The following is an 18,795-nucleotide window of genomic DNA, read 5'->3' as shown; positions in this document are numbered from 1 at the left end:
GAAAATTATCAGAAAGATGCAGGGTCAATATTTTCAAATTCCAATTTGTGTTTACAACATTTCAGATGAGGCAACTGAAGGATTTAATCCAGAGGAGGTAAAACCACAAGATAGCAGCAGAAATAAAGTTTTCTAATATTTGGAGACTAATTATATATAAAAGAACAGATTTTTGTGTGTGTGGATTCAAAAGCCAGAAATAGACTAATGTGTAGAAGGTTCAGAAAAAAAGAATTTGGCTCAACTTATGGAAGAAAAATTCTGCATTTTGTCAGAATTATCCACAGACAAATGAGCTGCCCCAGTGAAAGTTGCTAATACTAGCCTGATGGGTCACATGTCAGAGGTCAGAGGACGAGGGTCCATATACCTATCAGCATCATCTAGAAGTCCTTAATAAGTAGTGGGTTTAATAATATGTAATTGCCAATAGTTAGCCATTTTAACCAATACAAATGGCAATGTTATATGATTCAATCTAGTATTTATTGAATGAAAAATCTAATGAAAAAATGATGAATTAATATGGGTCTAGGAAGTCCTCTCAATTTTCAGCGAATAAAAATATAGTTACTTTTTAAAAAATCAGTTCTAAAAGAACTAAGGGAAACAACAACACATGTTGACTACAGAGTTTGCCAGAAGAAAAAATGTTTCCTTCTACCTGCAAGTGAAAATTTTTGAGCAAGTCCAAAGGCCAATATTATAGTTATGTTTTATGTATATATTTAGTTACCTGGGTAAATTTACTCAGAGATGTTGCATTGAAAATCTATTGTAAGTTTTATAAATTCAAAAGCAAAATTATTATTATTAATAACATTTTAAAAGTGTTACCTCATAAATATATGTCTGAGTCTGGAAATCAATAGCAAAACACATTTTTTTAAAATTTAAAAGTAAAAGATCTTATTTACCAAGTCAGCCTAATATAATTTAATTTAATTTCCATTAGCTTTTTTCATTCATTTATAAGAGTCTTAAAACTACTCAGAAGGAAAGAAATTGCTAGTTGTTAGTTTTTTTAATGATTCCAGGTTACTCTGAGTATAATTTTCTCATGCTGTTGCCTGGGAGTCATAAATGTCACTACAAGTGCAATTTTTTGTTCTTATTTTGATTTCTATTGAATAAGCCTTTCCCTTTTCAGCCACTTAGTGTCACTCTATTGCAACCCAAATTATAGTCTAAATTACAAAGACAAAGCGCTCCTTTCCTCAGCCACAGTGAATTTGGACTTCCTGGAGCATAAATTGTCCCCTAGGGCATGTAAGAGTCAATCTTTCATTTTCTTTCACATTCCTCATTCAAGAGAATTTCTGGCAAAATTATGCAATGGGAAAATAAATATTTTGCTTCTTCAACGTTTCATTGCAGTTATACTCTAAATTATTTTCATCATTCTGTTAAGAATCCAATTAATGATTAGTATGTCTAACATCTGAATAAAAAGCAAACACATGAGTATTAATAATATGCTGAAGTACCTGTAGCCATTTTCTGGATCTAGATATTAACCACTTCAAACACTGTACTTGTCATTTTCTCCAGCCAGTCATCTCTAGATGAGCTACTGATTATCTAGATGTCATTTTGTTCAAAAATCTCCTAAGCAGTTTTATTTCCTGATGGGAAGACTAGTTCAGTCTCTTTATTCTGATGCATATTTCAAGCCCTCACAATCTGGTCCTACATCCTTGCTTCTAGCCACATTGTAGCTCTGGTTGCCATTTTCCAACTGTGTCCCACATAATCATGACTCTGTATCTTTGTTAGCTCTGTAATTTACACCTGAGATGCCCTTGCACTTCAATTTACCTCTCTGCATCCTTCAGGATTCATCTCCAATATTGTTCCTCCAGGAAACCTGTTATGAAATAAACATAACATTTTAAACACACAACATCCAATGTCAGAAATATGTCATCATTCTCCAGTTAATGCTAGTATTTTCTAAGTGTGGAGAAATGTTTTCTGTAATCCATGTTCCCCACAACTTATTTCCTCTTATGTCTCATCCTATCCAATAAAGAGGGAATATGCTAATTGACCCTCACACCATTGCAAAGATGACGGTGCCCACAGCCAATAAGGAGGGAATATGCTAATTGACTGCACCACCCCCAAAGATGGCAGCACCCACAGCCACAAGATGGTGGTGCCCAGTCCCCTCAGCCCTGCCAGGGCAGCAGGCGTGCAGCAAGGCTGGGTCTGCCCCCAGGCAGGCCCGGCCTTGCCGCACACCTGCCTCCGGAGTCCCCCTCAACTCCCCAGCTACCCAGAGTCACCTCGGATGGCAGCTGCCTAGCCTCTCAGGGCTGCCCGAGGCTCAGGTAACCAGGGTTGGCTGAGGTTTGCGTGGCCGGCAGTGGCAGCAGCAGAGGTGTGATGGGGGCATTGCTTTCCTCTGATTGCCGGGTCGCCTCCCGCCCCTGAGGGCTCCCGGACTGTGAGAGGGGGCAGGCTGGGCTTAGGGACCCCCATCCAGTGCATGAATTTTCATGCACCAGGCCTCTAGTTGTCTATAACGGAGTCACTGGTCCAAATGGGAAGGCGATCACTGGACAGGTTAAAAGCAAAAATGTCATATCATGGGTCATGTATCATGACTAAACCAATTATTAACAAAGTAAATTAAAGGGCAACACAATGGTTGAGCCACTCATGGGGATGGAAGAAGAATACGTAGTTCAACAAAACCAGTGTTAAAAGAAGGGAGGGGTAGGTTTTGAATAGACAATCATTGTTTTCAGCTCTTTATGATGCAAAATTAACTGCTTTTTTAAAATTTCAATTACATTTTCTTTCCACAGTTATCAAAGAAAACCCATTCCAGTCAGGTTGTGTTAGCAATGAGGAACAGACTTGAGATTTCATCTCTGTATCCCCAGCATCTGGCACACATTAGATACCAGCAAAGATCTGTGGAAGCAAATTCTGTTTGAGTGACATCACTGATATACTGCAATAACAGAATGATGACTCTAGCCCATGTCTGGAAGGCAGTAAAGGGGAAGTTAAAGGGAGAAAAACACTTGTGTATGCATACTGCTGGCAGTCACAGTCATTTTTTCTAATTTCAACTATAACTTCTTAGCCACATGAGCTTTGGCAAGTTACATAGGTTTCATAGCTTCACTTTTTCCATCTGTAAAATGGAATGGCTTTGCAAGAAATTAAAATATGGTAAGGCTTAAGTGGATGTTTGTATATTGCTTAGCCCAATGACAGAGATTTAGTAATTAGTAGGTACAGTTAGTATAATCTTCTTGGATTAGAAAGCCAGGGCTGTTCGATTAGTGCAGGGTATGAAAATAAAGTAAGCTTTCTGGAGCATGTATTCTTTCCACAAACCAAACAAAGCCAGTTCCGTACTGATACATGGGCCTAGCAAGACTCATTTGCCTTTTATTAACTGTCATGGCAACAAAGTTAGCAAAAGTGATAAATTCTGAATTCTCCTATTTCCTCTTCTGGATTTAAAAGAGCAAAATACTTAAAAATATTTTTTGACTATTTGTTTTAAAGAAACATAAAATCTAATTTTTATGCAAAATAAAAGGAAAAGACAAGGCACCCCAAAATGAAAATACAGCAGGAAGTAATGTGAGATGTGAAGGGAAAACTATGTATTTATTTCTTCTTACATCCAAAAAGGTTTGAGTAATGTTTTATAAAACCAAATTTGGAAGTTAGAATCCTAAAATTTTCATATTTGACAAGAAAAATTCCACTGAAATTTGTGAAAGGAACTAAGGCATAGATTTTAATACCAATCACATTATATTTAACAGAGCAATAAACTCAGCTCTTTAGCAACTGCAATGTTTATCCAACGGTTTTCAAAACACAACCAGAATTTGCAACTTTTAGCAGTTCAATAACGTTACCAGTTAATAAAACAACTCTATTCTTACTCACATCTAACCTAAGCATGCTTTGTCAATTATTACCATAAGCAGTAGCACTTACAGCAAATGTTTAACTCCAAGTTATGTCAAAGCACTCTTCGGAGTGATATAATTTGTGTTAAATCTGCAAAGGGCTACATTTAATGGTCCATTTCAGACATGGCCTCTTAGTTGCTGGTACAATCTAGTAATGAATGTAGAACAAACCAATGTCAAGTTTTTTTCCATTCAAAATGCCTAGAGACACCCTCTCCCCAACCTGATCTAGGTTTGTCTAAATATTGTGCCTTTATAACAACCCTGATCCCTTTCTTTCTTCAGCGTTCTTTTTCTGATTGAAACTGTCTTATATACTTGTAACATGTTGGTCAGTAAAATTCCAGCAAAAAATAACCTAAAATTTTACTCATTTTTCCCCTTTCACAATAGCTAGAAAATGCCTTCACTATAGAAGAGTGTCTAGTCTCCAGTTCCCACAGCAGCTTTCTCTCTAGTCGGCCAGCTGCTTGTGATGCTCTTTAGCCACCAGCTCATTCACTTATTATTAATTAACCAATTAGTTCATCTATTCAACAAATATTTACTGGGGGCTTCTAGTATGTGAAAGGCACTCTTCTAGGTACTGGAGTTACATGGTGAACACAAGAGGCAAAATTCCCTTTCTCACTAAGTTTTCATTCCAGAGGAGAAGAACAATCAATAATGATCATAAATGTAACATGAGAAATAGGAATTTCCCAAAATTCTCGGGAAAACATAAGTTACAGAAAGAGGATAGCAAGTGTCAGCCAAGGAAGAGGTTGTTGTAAGACCATGTATGGTAGTCAGGGAAAGCCTGTCTGAGAATGTGGCATTTGAGCATTTGAGCACAGGTGAGGGAGTAAGCCATGTGGACAAATGAGTAGGTTGCCCTGCAGATGGAAGGAACAGCAAATGCAAAGGCCCAGGAGAATACCTGGGAATTTCTAGGAAAAGCAAGGAGGCCAGTGTACCTGGAACAGAATGACTCAAGAGGAGACCAGTAGAACATGAGGCCAGAAAGAAAAGAGAGGACAGACCTTGTGAGGTTTTGTAAGCCACTTCAGGGACTTCCCTTTTTCATGAAGGGAAATATGAAACCACTTGAGTTTTGTGCAGAAGAGTGACAGGATCTAACTTATGGAAGAGAACATCACTGTGGTTGCTATGTTAAGAGTAGATTGTAAGCAGATAAGGTAAAGCAGAAAGACTTGCTAGGAAGCTATTGAACTAATTCAGGTGACAGATGATGGTGACTGGTGAGTAGTTCAGGTGAAGAGTTTCTGGCGAAGGTAATAAAAAGTGGCGGGGATTGTATATATCTTGAAAGTAGAAACTACAGAATTGGCTGGTTGATGGTAGATTACCATCTCTCTCTATGAAAGAGAGAGTTCAAAAATATTTACAAGTCTTTTGAGCCTGAAAACCAAAGCAAAAGATTTACTGATATAGGAAAGATCTATGGGAATAAACAGGGAGAGGGGAGATGGGAAAATCAGAAGCTAGATTTGAGGCAAGTTTACTTGCAGAAGTTTAATAGACACATCCAAATGGTGACATAGAGTTGGCAGTTGGTTAAAGAAATTCAGGAAAGTGATCTGGACTGGAAATATGCATTTTGGAGCTGCTAATCTATAGATGAAAATCTATGAGACTGAATAAAATTCACCAAAATGTGAAAGTATATAGAAAAGAAAGAAGTCAAAGTTCAGTCTTAGGGTAGCCCTAACATATTAAGTCTAAAGAGATGAGGAAAAATTGGAGAAAACAGTCAATAAAGTGGGAGAGAAATCAGTAAATGTATTCTTCTGGAAGCCAGGTGAAGAAAGTAAAGGAGAAGTGAGTACCCATGTCAAATGCTGGCAATTAGGTGAAGTAAGATGAAGACTAAACATTGACCATTGGTTTAGCAATATAATCAATATTTCTTCTCACTGGGGAGAAGCAAATTATTAAACCAACAACCAGACAAGCTGCCTTACTTAAAGTGCTCCTTACATAACCTGGCTCCCATCCTTTTCATGAACTAATCTGATTTTTGAATTCTTTATCTTGTTTTATTATGCTACAGTAATCAATTGCTTATGTCTGTGCCTTGCCTGATTTTATGTTAATATTTTCAAGTTGACTTTTACAAAAATTTTGTGAGGGAATTAAGCAAATGTTATTATCATTGTTTTGTAGAACATAGTTTGTAGAGAAGATCAATTCAGCAAAGGCCTTCTGACTACTAGAACCTTACCCTGTTCCTTTAATTCCCATAAAAAGAGGGACTGATGCTCCTTTTATTTTAAATTTCAGAGAGGAAGGGAGAAGGAGAGAGAGATAGAAACATCAATGATGAGAGAGAATCATTGATTGGCTGCCTCCTGCACACCCCATACTAGGGATCGAACCTGCAACCTGGGCATGTGCCCTTGACCAGAATTGAACCCGGGACCCTTCAGTCCTCAGGCCGAACTCTAGCCACTGAGCAAACTGGCTAGGGCTGATGCTTCCTTTCTTGTTCTTTGGACCTTTCTTGATGCATTGCTCACTTCTTTTCATACCTTCTATTTATTCTTACTTAATCCCTTGAATTTTGGTCCCTGGATTTTTTTGAACAGCTGCACACCATGACCTTTAAGGACAAATATCAGTATGACTTTAGAGCTTCATGGAATTTAGACTTCTGCCAGGCTCCAAATCCAGAGGCTAGTTTTTATATCCCCTCATCTCCAGTCTTTCCTACAGGATTTACTTCCTCCTAGCATAGGAGAAAAGCTGGGTAAATGATCAGCACTGTACCATTAAACATGCATCTACCATTGTCTGTTACAAAGATGAGGATTACAGAGTCCAACATCCAAGCACCCAATAAATCTTGTGATTGTAATCTCATATATTATCACAGTATATGTCCTCTTTCTTCTTCTTCTTGATTCTTTCTAATAGTTTTGCTTCCTTCCACCCTTATATTCAAACATCAGAAATCCATATACTATTAGTGAGGAGATCATATTGTTATGGATAGCCATCATCCATGTTCAGGTTGACAGCCCAGTGATGGTAACTCGCTACCATAAGTTTATATACATAAACATGCATGGGTACAATTATTGGCTTAATCACAAATTTTAAATGATAAAATATAAGTTACAAAAATCATGCAGGCAGTGGATGTATCACTGCCAAATTTCTGGTTGTCATATTGTACATTAATTAAGCAATTAATTAAGTTTCTATTGGGGACAACTGGGTGAAGAATATATGATACCTCTGTATTTTTTAAACTGCATGTGAATCTAGAATTACATCAAAATAAAATGTTTTAAAATTTATGCAGGTAAAAAGACATTCATGGGCAGCTTTCTTTTACGGAGACCATCAAATTGTTATGATGATGGGAAAGGAATGCACTAGGGAAACTACTGTCTTAGGCAGAATCTACAATGCTGGCCTTTCAGAGTGGAGTGAGAAAGTCACAGAGGTAAACAGTTACACAGCAATCAGGGAAGAGAAAGGTGGTAATATATATATAGTAGTGTTGTTTGCAGTATTACTGTGACTATAGACCCACCTTCAATCAGCTGCCACACTCCCAGTCAGCCATCTGCTTTGGGACCATTTATTTTTTCATAAGAATTATTTAATCTATGTATCTAGTTGGTCATAGTTTCAGCTTTTAAAGCTAAACCAAACATGCTGCCCTTGTTTCCATTCCATTCTTTTTAGTCATCTGACCTTCCCTTCCTTCCCTAAGAATCCGTAAGATCATTGACTCCACCTGCGGAAGTGAGGCTTCTGACCCACCGCCTAATAAATAAGTTCACGAGTGAAAAGCCCATTTTTTCATTCTATTTAATTACAGGCTTCAGAGACACTCAGAATGAAGGGTGTCTTAGGGACAAATAATACTGTAGGCTTGGTTTACTTATCTCCTATTGGCATTGGCACCAAGCCCTTCCTGTGCTTTGAAATTCATGGCTGTGTCTGTGGCTGCATACTAAACAGACCGAGGCCGCCACAGCCTGCTTAGTGTCCAGATGCAGCTCGGCTAATCCATATACCTTAATGGCCAGTTCAGATGGTAGTTTAGGTAACTAACATGGCTGGTTTGTTTCTAGAGCAATCTACGTATGTGATCATAAATAAATTAATACATAGTCATCTGAATTAGATTCAGTGAACTTTATGGGGCTTGAACTACAACATGCTTGTTCTGAATTCTAGATGACTTGAATTTGCCTATAGAAATATCCATATAAAAGGAGTAGATTACATATAGAGAATTCTTTTAAAATTAAACATATAAGAAACTAACAGTGAAAAGTAAATTTACCTTCTACTCTTATTTCCTGACTCTCCCTTTTATTTTTATATACATTTTTATTGATTTCAGAGAGGAAGGGAGAGATAGAAACATCAATGATGAGAGAGAATCATGCACACCTCCCCCACTGGGGATTGAACCAGCAACCCAGGCATGTGCCCTGACCCAGAATAGAACCGTGACCTCCTGGTTCATAGATCAATGCTCAACCACTGAGCCACGCCGGCCTGACTCAGACTCTCTCTTTTACAGTTTAATAGTTTCAAGCAGAGACAGTCTATGTATATATGAGTATATATGTTTAAGTTTTATATGGTAAAAAAAACAGTCTAGCTATATTTGTTTATTTATTACATAAAAGGTAGCATGATTGTAGAACACAATGTTCTACATTTTATTTCCTTTAATTAATAACTCATGGAAGCCTTTTCACAACAGCATCTGTGATCTTCCATTACCTTTTTAAACAGTGGCCTAGTATTCTGTTGAGTGGATATAATCATTTTGTATTTAATCAGTCGCATTTTGATGGAGACTGGCTGTTTCCAATATGTTGTTATTAGCAACAATGCTTCAGTGAACATCATTGCTTGTAATTATTTGTGCCACATGTAATAATATCTGTAAGACACATCCCTGAAAGGAGAATTCATGGCAAAAGGATATATTCAGTTTTTAGATTAAGAAATATTGCCTAATTGCCTTCCTGTGAGGCTATACAGTTTTCCCAACCATGTGTGAGAGGGCTTGCCTCCCCACATCTATCTCCTCTCACTATATTATAAATTTTTTAAACTTGCCAATGTGATTATACTTGTAAGTTATATTTCTCTAATTGTGAATGTGCTTAGGCATTTGAAGATTCTTTCCATCTAACCACTCAGTTCATCATTCCCTAAATAACACCTATTCCACACTGCTTTGAAATGGCAGTAAAAATAAATCTCTGTTTATTCTCATTTATTTCTAAACTATCCTTGTACAATAATCTTATTGTTTATGTGCAACAGTACCATTTTTTGTACATTTTTCTACTACTATAATATCTTAATATATAGTAGTTTATGCCTCTTCATTGTTCTTTTTCAGAATTCCCCTAAGTATTTTGGCAAACATTTTTGTTGGCAGCTGTGTTGGAGTTGTTTTATTAAAATAAGCATTGAAATATGACCTGTTTAAAAATAAGGTGTGATCATTATGAGGCAGGAAAAGCCTTATGCCCAAGGTTAGGTAAGATCTGGGACTAAAAACGATGTGTAGGAAAAGAAGAGCAAAGAGGACCAACAAAGGGGAGAAAGCCAAGTAAATGTTCCAAGTACAAAAGAGATTTTATATAAAACCCAGAAATACCCTGGAATAAAACATGCACTTGAATATCCTAAGTTCTTTAAGCAGCCAGCCAGTGTTGCAGATCAGCATGTATAACCCTGGCTTTTAAGGCCTTGACAAACAGTACCAAGGTTCTGACCTTAACCTGAAATTCCTTGAACTCTCCGTACCTGTGATCACACACCCAACATTCCTACCCCCAGCACGCACTTTACCAGTCACAAGGAGCCATCGTTAATGAGTGCTCTGGTAGGAAGCATAATTTATAGAGAAGCTAGCAAGTTCTGAGGAAGAGGGAAATTAACACGGACAGCAAACCACTATCTTTGAGCAGCTTGTCCTTTAAGCATGTCGAGATCCAGTCCTTTTAGTTTCACTTCAGTGATCTCCAAAACGGGAACCTGGAGTTTGCCACTATTCCAGGTAACATCTCTCTTTCTGGGAAAAGATTTTCAGAGGTACTCTAAGGACCTGATTGGTTATTGATTTGTTATTTGGGGAAACTTAACTCATACATTTCAAGGATTTCCTTTAAGGAAGTGTTACCAGGATTGTATTACTACTTACATTTATTGGTCAAAGCTACAGAAAACAAAATGACCTACGCTATTAGTCTTATTTCTACTTTATTTAGTTCTATTGCTATTGAAGTAAGATGATGCAATGTAATCTTTGCTATGCTGTAAAACATTTTTTTTTAGAATAAAAAATGCCATTGACATAGCAAAATGCTATGATAGGGCTAATTTAAGACATATTTGTTTACTCTTGCCTGCAACCACACTTGATGCTTGAGAGTTTCCCATTGCTGAACAATGTAGACAGAACCATGGTAGTTTACTTTGTTTCCTCTACTCTAGCATCTCACTCAAGAGTAATACCTGCATCTCTGCATATGTGTTACATGAATGCAAAGTATCTGAATGATTTAGTTCTGAAATATATTAAGACTTTGCTCCCCATTTCCTGACAACCCGGAGTTTGACAGCTACTGCCTTGGCTGAGGGGTGTATAGCACACCAGAAGATTAGGAAATTACTTCAAAGTGAAATGCTGGCTTTACTTGTTTATCTGTTCAACTGGATCCCAAATGATTTCATCTAGTCATACATAAACTCTCTTTATGGACAAAATTTGAATGTTCATTTTCCTCCCAGTTAGTATCCAAATCTATTTTCAGCATTCTAGCAAAAGAGAGTACAAGTCATGTTCTGTGCTTATAAATTGTTCATTACCACACTCTCTGACGGCCAATTCATGGCTCCATCTGTGACTCCACAAATCTCTTTGCCCAGATAAACCTGGTGGAGTAAATATAAGGTGCTGACAAAGATGCGTTTGAGATTAATAATAATAATAAAAAAGACATCTCCCACAAAATTCCTATGTGTATCATTTTAAATTTTTGTAACTACTTACTTGGTTTTATACTTCTGTGTTATAGACCAGGAAAAGTCATACTTCACTAACCTCACCAACCCATATTTAGGACTATTTATAAAGGACATTTAAAGATGTTTCTGTTGTACATAGGATGAGTCTCAAGTCAAGGGAAAAACAAACAAAACCTTAAGAAAGGAGCACTTTATTTCCTCTGTGATGTGAGTTACTGTAAACTGTAAGGCTCAACACACAGAACTAAGATAATTGCATAGGATTGCTTATGCTTTGGGTCTTTTAAAACAAAGCCATGAAGACTATTACTTTTCCCTTCTTCTTTGATAAAGAGAGAAATGTAAATCTCAACAAGAATGTCATGTGCTCTTAAATTGACCTTTGCCTTAAAGCAGGTTAAAGTCACTCCTTCAAGCATATATTTAATACCCAATAATGCTAATGGCATGGACTTCTGTTTTATGTAGAGAACTTGATGTCTGTGTGTGAAAATAATAAAATAATTAACCTCCTCCATCTAGCTAAAATTTGAAAACAAAGAAAAAAAGCAAGGTGCATAAAGGCTTTTTAGAGCAAGCAAAATCTGCCTATAGAAAAAAACAAAAAGATTTTTTCACCTATCTATAATTATGTGTAGGATAGAAATCTGGTTTACAATACATATTTCCTGTCACTGCTGAGCTGGAAAATCTACCCAGAGATTGCTTTTTTTGTTTTGTTTTTTCAATTAAAATTCTGTTCGCCTGACAATAGCCGAGTCGGCTGTGAGCATTACTTACAGAAACAAAATTATAAAAACCCACATTGTCTCTAAGTGCTGTTGTATTAAAGGATTAGACTGATGAGATGTTTGGATTTTATTTGTTCTAAACATGTGTTTCAGTTGGTGCTCTCGGACCCACCATGTGAAGAAAATGAAATGTAAGTAAATAGCAAGAGACATTTTCAAAATTGAAAGACTAAAAAAAGGGCTCAAATTTTAAGAAACCCCAAATGAGTTCCAAATGACCATTATAACCATGCAAGAAAAATAAAGGTAAATTGTTTTAAATGCAAATGGCTTGATTTTTCTAAAAGCAGGGGGAAAATGCACTTTTATTATGATCAGCTTTGTTAAATAAATAAGAGGCCTAGTTAATTTGTAGGTATTTTTGCTCACAGCATTCTCCACCTTTGAGGTTTCAGGGTACTTTACATTCATGAAAGAATTATTACATCCTATATGGCTGCATACATACCCATAAATCACATTGGTGATGGGGGGTAGCTTTCTGGATAAATCAGTTTCAAATATAAGCAGACTAATGAAATTTCTAACCTGTATTGTGTGTAGCTTTCAAAGTGCAGATATACAGTTGTGGGGGCTAAAAATTTATAATAATAAAAGTGTAATATGTTAATTAGACCGGAAGGCTGAACAGTGGAACGACTGTCCAGACAACCTTCCAGACGACCTTCGGGATGAAGCCAGGGCTGTGAGGGCCGAGCCCCTTGCACGAATTTCATGCATCAGGCCTCTAGTATATATAATACTTTTCCTCCCATCTTCTATGTTTTTCTGAAAGGGCTAACAATTAAATTAGTAGAGACAGATTGATAGAAGAAAACCAGAATTTTAATACATGTCCATGGGAAATTCACATAAGCATGAAAATTCCAAATATAATTGGGCAAAATTGGGTGTCAATGTCATTTTTGCAAAGGAAAAAGAAGGGGACTGGATCTTAGATTGCAAAATTGAGACTGGGCCATTTTTGGGTAACTGAGGAGAGGAAGAGTAGAACGTACAAGGCAGATAAGTATTTGCTGGGAAACTCAGAAACAATGGAACACAGCGTATCTAGCTAATTGGACTTTGACTGAAGCCCTCTTATTTATCCTACTTAATTTAAATTAAACTAAAGTTAATATCCTAAGGTCCCCTTCTTTGAGTAGGCCTTCCCATCTGAATCTCTTAGAAAGGGAAAAAGTCAAAGGTTGATTCTGAATCTTTTGTTTTCTAAAAAATAGCTTAAAATGAATATCCCAAAAGGCAAAAGTTTGGTTCCCTTCACAGTCATGTGTCACTTAATGACTGGGATACATTCTGAGTTCTTAAATTTATCAAAGTTATGAGTTTGTAGTTCATCGTAGATCCACAGATTATCAGCAGTGAGAACAGTAATAAAGATCCGTTCTCACTTTTCCCAGATTTCTTTTTTTTTTTGCCATCATTATTTCAATTTCACCAAGCATATATACATATCTGAGCAATAACTTTATCTTAAAAAATGTAACTTTTACTACACTGAAAATCTTACATCTAAAATTTGAGTAATTGGAATATTGTCACAGTTCGGATATTTTTTTTAATAACACAAAGAATTTCTGTTTGAAAATTGAACTTGAGAAAGACATAGAAATAATGATGTGGAAGAAAGTACACCAAGTCCGAAGACCCATATTGTAGTTTAAGTTTTTGGGCAGCTAGTGACCTCCCCAATTATTTTTCCACTCTGGGTCTCAGTGGTAAAGTATGTAAAATCCTAAGGGGGAAATAAATTATCCCAAAGGTTCCTGTAGTTCCTCAATTATATGATCACTTTGCATTTCTTCAGCTAACTGCTTCTAGACCATTTTGTTACATATCAGAAAATCCATCAATAGGTTTACAGATTCAGACAGAGAAAGTGAAATAAGTCAGTTTGCAAAACTGTTAGCACTGGAAAAAATATTGAGTGACTAAAAAAATTAAGCCTAGGAAATAAAATGAGGTAGTTAAATTTAGAATCTATAATAATTAAAGCATAATATGCAAATCGACCGAATGGCCAAACAGCGGAACGAACATCTGAGTGACCATCGGGACAACCATGCTATGACACCTACTGGTGCCAGGCCAGCCAAGACGGGTGTGATGTGATTGGTTGGGGGCTTGGCTATTGCCCCATGATCACCCTGCAGAGGGAGGCCCAGGCCACTGACCAGCAAGCTGTGGCAGGTGGGCGGGGTCTCCCTCTGTGGGGGTGATAGATCACAGGGCTACCAGACTGTGAGAGGGCACAGGCCAGGCTGAGGGACCCCCTCCCCCCAGTAACACAGGCCAGGCTGAGGGACCCCCTCCCCCCGCCCCCCAGTACATGAATTTCATGCACCGGGCCTCTGGTTGACAGTATAATAAGTCAATTTTTAATTTATAATATAGTCTATTTTTAAATGTAAAGAAAAGAAGCAGAGATTTATATATGGAGGGAAATGAAACAATCCACATTCCTGATCATGAGCTTAGATTTCAAGTCTCAAAAATAAGAACCTTCTGTTACTTTATTTGGCTAAATCACCAAGAAAAGTTTCCTGCATCCATCTCTAAAGTAGGATACTACATTTTAAAAATTTGTATATTTCAATGTGATATTTAAATTTTTTATGACTACAAAAGTGATGTATGTACATTATAAAAATTTAACCAGTATAAAAATATTGAAAAGATAAAGTGCCTCATGACATCCATCTTCAAGTGAAGCAAACATTGTTAGTAATTTGATGTATGTGTATATATAACTATATAATACTTATTTTGTGAAATCATTATATTTGTATTAAAAATGTATACAAACTAGAAATGATGCTCTTTATTATTTTACTTATCAAGGCTTTTAACTATAAATCTAAATCTACATTTTTGATGAATATATAATATTTCTTTAAAAGGAAGTACCATTAATTATTTTTAAAATCCTCTATTGATGATCACTTGTCTTAGAATGCTTTTTTAAAAAGTCACACTTCTGCTGTCATTTTTCCTAGCCATCTATACCTGTGCATTTGACTAAATTCTCTAGGTGCAAAACAAACAAACACCCCAAAAACTTATTCTCTGGATGATTGAGTTTTGTCTTAAATATTTGGGGTAAAATTTTTAAGTTGACAATCACATATGTTAAAAAGTCATTTCTGAAGAGTAGTGTGATAAACAGGACACACTTTCTCCTTAGGGAGGCTGTGAGTAATAAATTAGCTGACATTTATGAAAGCTTTCAAGCTGAAAAGTGCCGAGTGTTATTTTAACAAAGGCTGAAGAAAACGTGATTAAGTGCAGCGCCATCTCAGAAGCTTATCGGGCTGTGATGAACAGCCTTCAACTCGTTAATCCCAGAATACTGTAACAGCAGCCCGTCTACCGAGGTTGAAAAATGTCCATCAGCAAACATACATTCAAAGCACTGTGTGTGGCATAGCAAGGGACTCTGGAATGAACAGCACATGTGTCTAAACCTGGGGAGTTATACCTCCTAAAAATCACACTGTGAACCAAAATGTGGTCTTTTTCTGTGTGATCTTTTTAAACTTATCTTAAGAACAATTAAGTTATGCTGAAGCACATAAATGGTTTGACCATCCTGACTAACAGATCAACTTCTAACTCCTTGGTAAAGAGTGTGTATGGCCACACTCATTCATTTTCCTTTTATCCTAATTTATTTTTCCAACCAGAATTGCAGGGCTCCTATTCTCTACCAAGATATCCAAGGTTAATAGGCACTATGACCTTCCCTGGATAATTTGCATTTTAAAGGACTCCAGGTCTCTGAATAAACAGAATAGTGGAATGGTTATCTCCTAATACCTATCACATGGTAGTCCTGAAAAGTTAGTCACTATCTTCTCAATGTACTACAGTATTTTTAACTCTGGCATCAAACCTATTACTATGCAATTATCTGTTTTAAAGTATCTGACAGTTTCCACTCACATGTATCCTCAGCACCTTGAATGACGTGAACATATGGGAAACATTTACCAATTGTGTTGGGGGCCTTGCAGTGAGTAAATTATTGTTGGGGAAACACGTGTAATCATAAAAAAAATGTTATGGTGCAAAAGAATAGGCTTGGGTCACTTAGAGGTCCAACACTAATTGTTCTTTCTTTGTCACCAGGTACATAAACTATAAAAATCAATACCCAAATGATTGGTATATCTGGTAAGGACATCTTCACTTCTATATATATAAAAGCCTAAGGGACTATTATAATTGAATGACCAGAACAACCAGAATGACCAGTCGACCAGTTGCTATGATGCACACTGACCACAAGGTTGCAGGCACTCAATGCAGGAGTTGCCCCTTGGTGGTTAGTGTGCTCCCACAGCCAATCTCCCATGGCCCCTCTCCCTCAGGCAGCTTGCCCACCTGACAGGCTGGCCCCTTATAGATCTTGGGGCCCCTTCCCCTGGCTGGCTGGCCCCCTTATAGATCTTGATCACCAGCCAGGCCAAGGGACCCCACCCATGCACAAATTCATGCACTGGACATCTAGTTGTTTTATAAAAATCTTTGGTAGTATATACATATTCCTTTTACCAAATAACTGATATGGCACTTGAAATCATACCTATTAAGAAAATAATAGAGGTCATGTGAATCAATATATGTAGAAACATTACTTTCAGGTTGTTGTCCAGTGTTTACTTAAGTGCTTTCTATAAGAGGGAACTTACTATTTCTAAGAATAAGAATAATTTACTCCCTGGTTGAAAATCTTTAAAAGTAAAATTATTCTTCCTTCTCTTGATATCTTCTGAAATGCCTCTTTCACTGATTTTAGTTCTGGCCTTAAAAATCACTCAAAATAAAACTGCTGCTGCTTTTATGAGCTAGACTTTTGAAAATTTTAAAAGTTATTATACCATCCTAAATGTTGACTTTTGTATTTTCCAAATTAAACATTACCAACTTTCTCATTTAGATAGGTCCTCAAAGACAGAAAGCCCCCCAGCTGAGGATTGAGCTCACAACCCAGGCATGTGCCCAGACCGTGAATCTGAACTGTAACCTCCTGGTTCATAGGTCAATACTCAACCACCTAGCCAAGGCCAGCCAGACTTATCTTGTCAACCTTTGAATCCCCAACCCCAACATCTAAAGCAGGGGTCCTCAAACTTTTTAAACAGGGGGCCAGTTCACTGTCCCTCAGACCGTTGGAGGGCCGGACTATAGTTTAAAAAAAAACTATGAACAAATTCCTATGCACACTGCACATATCTTATTTTGAAATAAAAAAAACAAAACGGGAACAAATACAATATTTGTATTTGCATGTGGCCCACGGGCCGTAGTTTGAGGACCCCTGAAAAGTCTGTTCAGTTGTTTAAATCCTGGTGGAATGAATGGATTTATGGTTGTATTAAAGGAAAAAGGGGTAAGTGGATTGAAGAACCAAGACACTGCTCCCGAGAACAACCTTCCAAATTTCAAAGAAAAAACAATTATAATCACCTGGCAAGATCAACCCACTCTGAGCTCAGCTTATATTCCAGGTTCAGTGAAAATGTGCAAATGGTGGTGGTGGTGTGGGGAGGGGTTGCTTAAGGAATTCAGCCCCTCAGATTGCTTGCAGCCAGTCTTGCCCCCTTTTCAGGGTGTAATAGGAGTCTTAAGTTTCCTGCGTGCTCCACCTCAATCCTCTCCTGATTCTTCTGACACCAGGTTCTTGCTCCTAATTTTCCTGGTGGCTCTGCTATGCGGAGCAGTGCTCTTCTGCCTTCCCTGCTGGCTGAGGAGATGCGGGATGGGCTCCTCAAGACGCACCGTGGCTGTTTTTGCTGTCGGGGACTTGGACCCTGTTTATGGTAGGCTCTCTGCACATTTCTGGGCTTGGTCTTTGAAACCTTATGATTTTGTGGTGAATTAGAAATCTAATCTCAGAAAATAAGATTTGTGAATTTACAACAAGACATAGTTTATCGAAGATTGAAAGACATGCATTGGGGAGAGAGTCTAAGTGAGAAAACTTCAGAAGAAGGGAGATCCCAATAGAAAAAAACACGTGTTTTAGGAAAATGGTTTATAGTTAAGTATGGGGATAGAACCTAAATATTTTGCTCAGTTGACATGAAGAAAAGAGGAGCTATATAAGGTTGGTCACTTCAAGTGAGTGTAGGGTTTAAGGTGCAGAGAAGTATTTCTGAGTTTTTTATCAGTCGATACTACCCTGTGTTCATAGTCTCATTTACTAAACTCTCTATACCTCACTTACCTACAGTAACATTGAACCACACTTTTCAGATTGCTGCCAATGCAGAATCTGGAAATTTGGAATTGGCAGGGAAGTATAAATATTCATACTTTTTCTTCCCAGACACATTGGCAGCATCCTGATCCTGCCTTCTTCCACCCCTGCCCCTCAAACCATACCCTTCCTATTATTGTCTAGTCTTCAGTAGGAGGTAAGGAATGGAGAAAACTGAGGTCGTACAGTCATTGTTAATTCCAGGCCTTGTCCTCACCCGGAACATCTGTTCTGAGACTTTCCCTCTAAGTCACTGCACTGTATACCACAGTTGCCTCTAGAGTGCTTAGTAGAGATTGACAACTGCACTTCAGAAACTGGGCCAGATAAGATTTCCCATAGAGAGTGTAGGGCATGTCCTGGAAAAACTAAAAACAAAATAAAAAGTGGGATGTGAATAAAATAAAATGTTTTAATATCAAAATTCATTACTGTAAGGTTGGTGATTATATTCACTATTGACTTTTTTTAAGTCATTATTTACCAAGGGAAACAGTGTCAATCTGAGAAATGGGTGTTTGAAGAAATAATTAAAATCTCCAATGAAAATAGTTCTTTCTCCTAAACTTAGAATTACTGTCCTCTGAACACAGAGGAAAATAGGGTCACTGACCTTTTAACAAAATACGTGAATCAAAGGGGTCAACACAGTCATTTTGGTCTCATTTTCTTTATTTAACTAGAGGTATTCAATAAACAAATACAGTTATGTTCCTTTCAACTTACTTGAGTTTCTAAAGAGGAGAATTCCCCCTGGTCCTCTTAGCCCTACTGTTAC

The 18,795-nt window shown here is 37.3% G+C and overlaps 1 protein-coding gene across 2 annotated transcripts in view; it reads left to right on the top strand.

The window, feature by feature from the left end:
* Positions 1-9,773: 9,773 nt before the first annotated feature.
* The window catches only part of TMEM207 (transmembrane protein 207), an 18,916-nt gene continuing 9,894 nt past the window's right edge, over positions 9,774-18,795 (top strand). Inside the window, exons 1-4 of one of the 2 annotated variants that reach the window (XM_005880767.2) lie at positions 9,774-9,993; positions 11,849-11,886; positions 15,884-15,928; positions 17,435-17,577. In XM_005880767.2, coding sequence (XP_005880829.1) covers positions 9,919-9,993; positions 11,849-11,886; positions 15,884-15,928; positions 17,435-17,577 — 301 coding nt within the window. In that variant the 5' untranslated portion in view covers positions 9,774-9,918. The remainder of the gene's footprint in view (positions 9,994-11,848; positions 11,887-15,883; positions 15,929-17,434; positions 17,578-18,795) is intronic. The other variant, XM_005880768.2, reaches the window with a different exon arrangement.

This window comes from Myotis brandtii, unplaced genomic scaffold (genome assembly GCF_000412655.1).
Source record: "Myotis brandtii unplaced genomic scaffold, ASM41265v1 scaffold652, whole genome shotgun sequence".
In the NCBI taxonomy this organism is placed as follows: domain Eukaryota; kingdom Metazoa; phylum Chordata; class Mammalia; order Chiroptera; family Vespertilionidae; genus Myotis; species Myotis brandtii.
The sequence above is the reverse complement of the archived record's forward strand: the minus strand, read 5'-3'. Positions and strand labels throughout refer to the sequence as shown.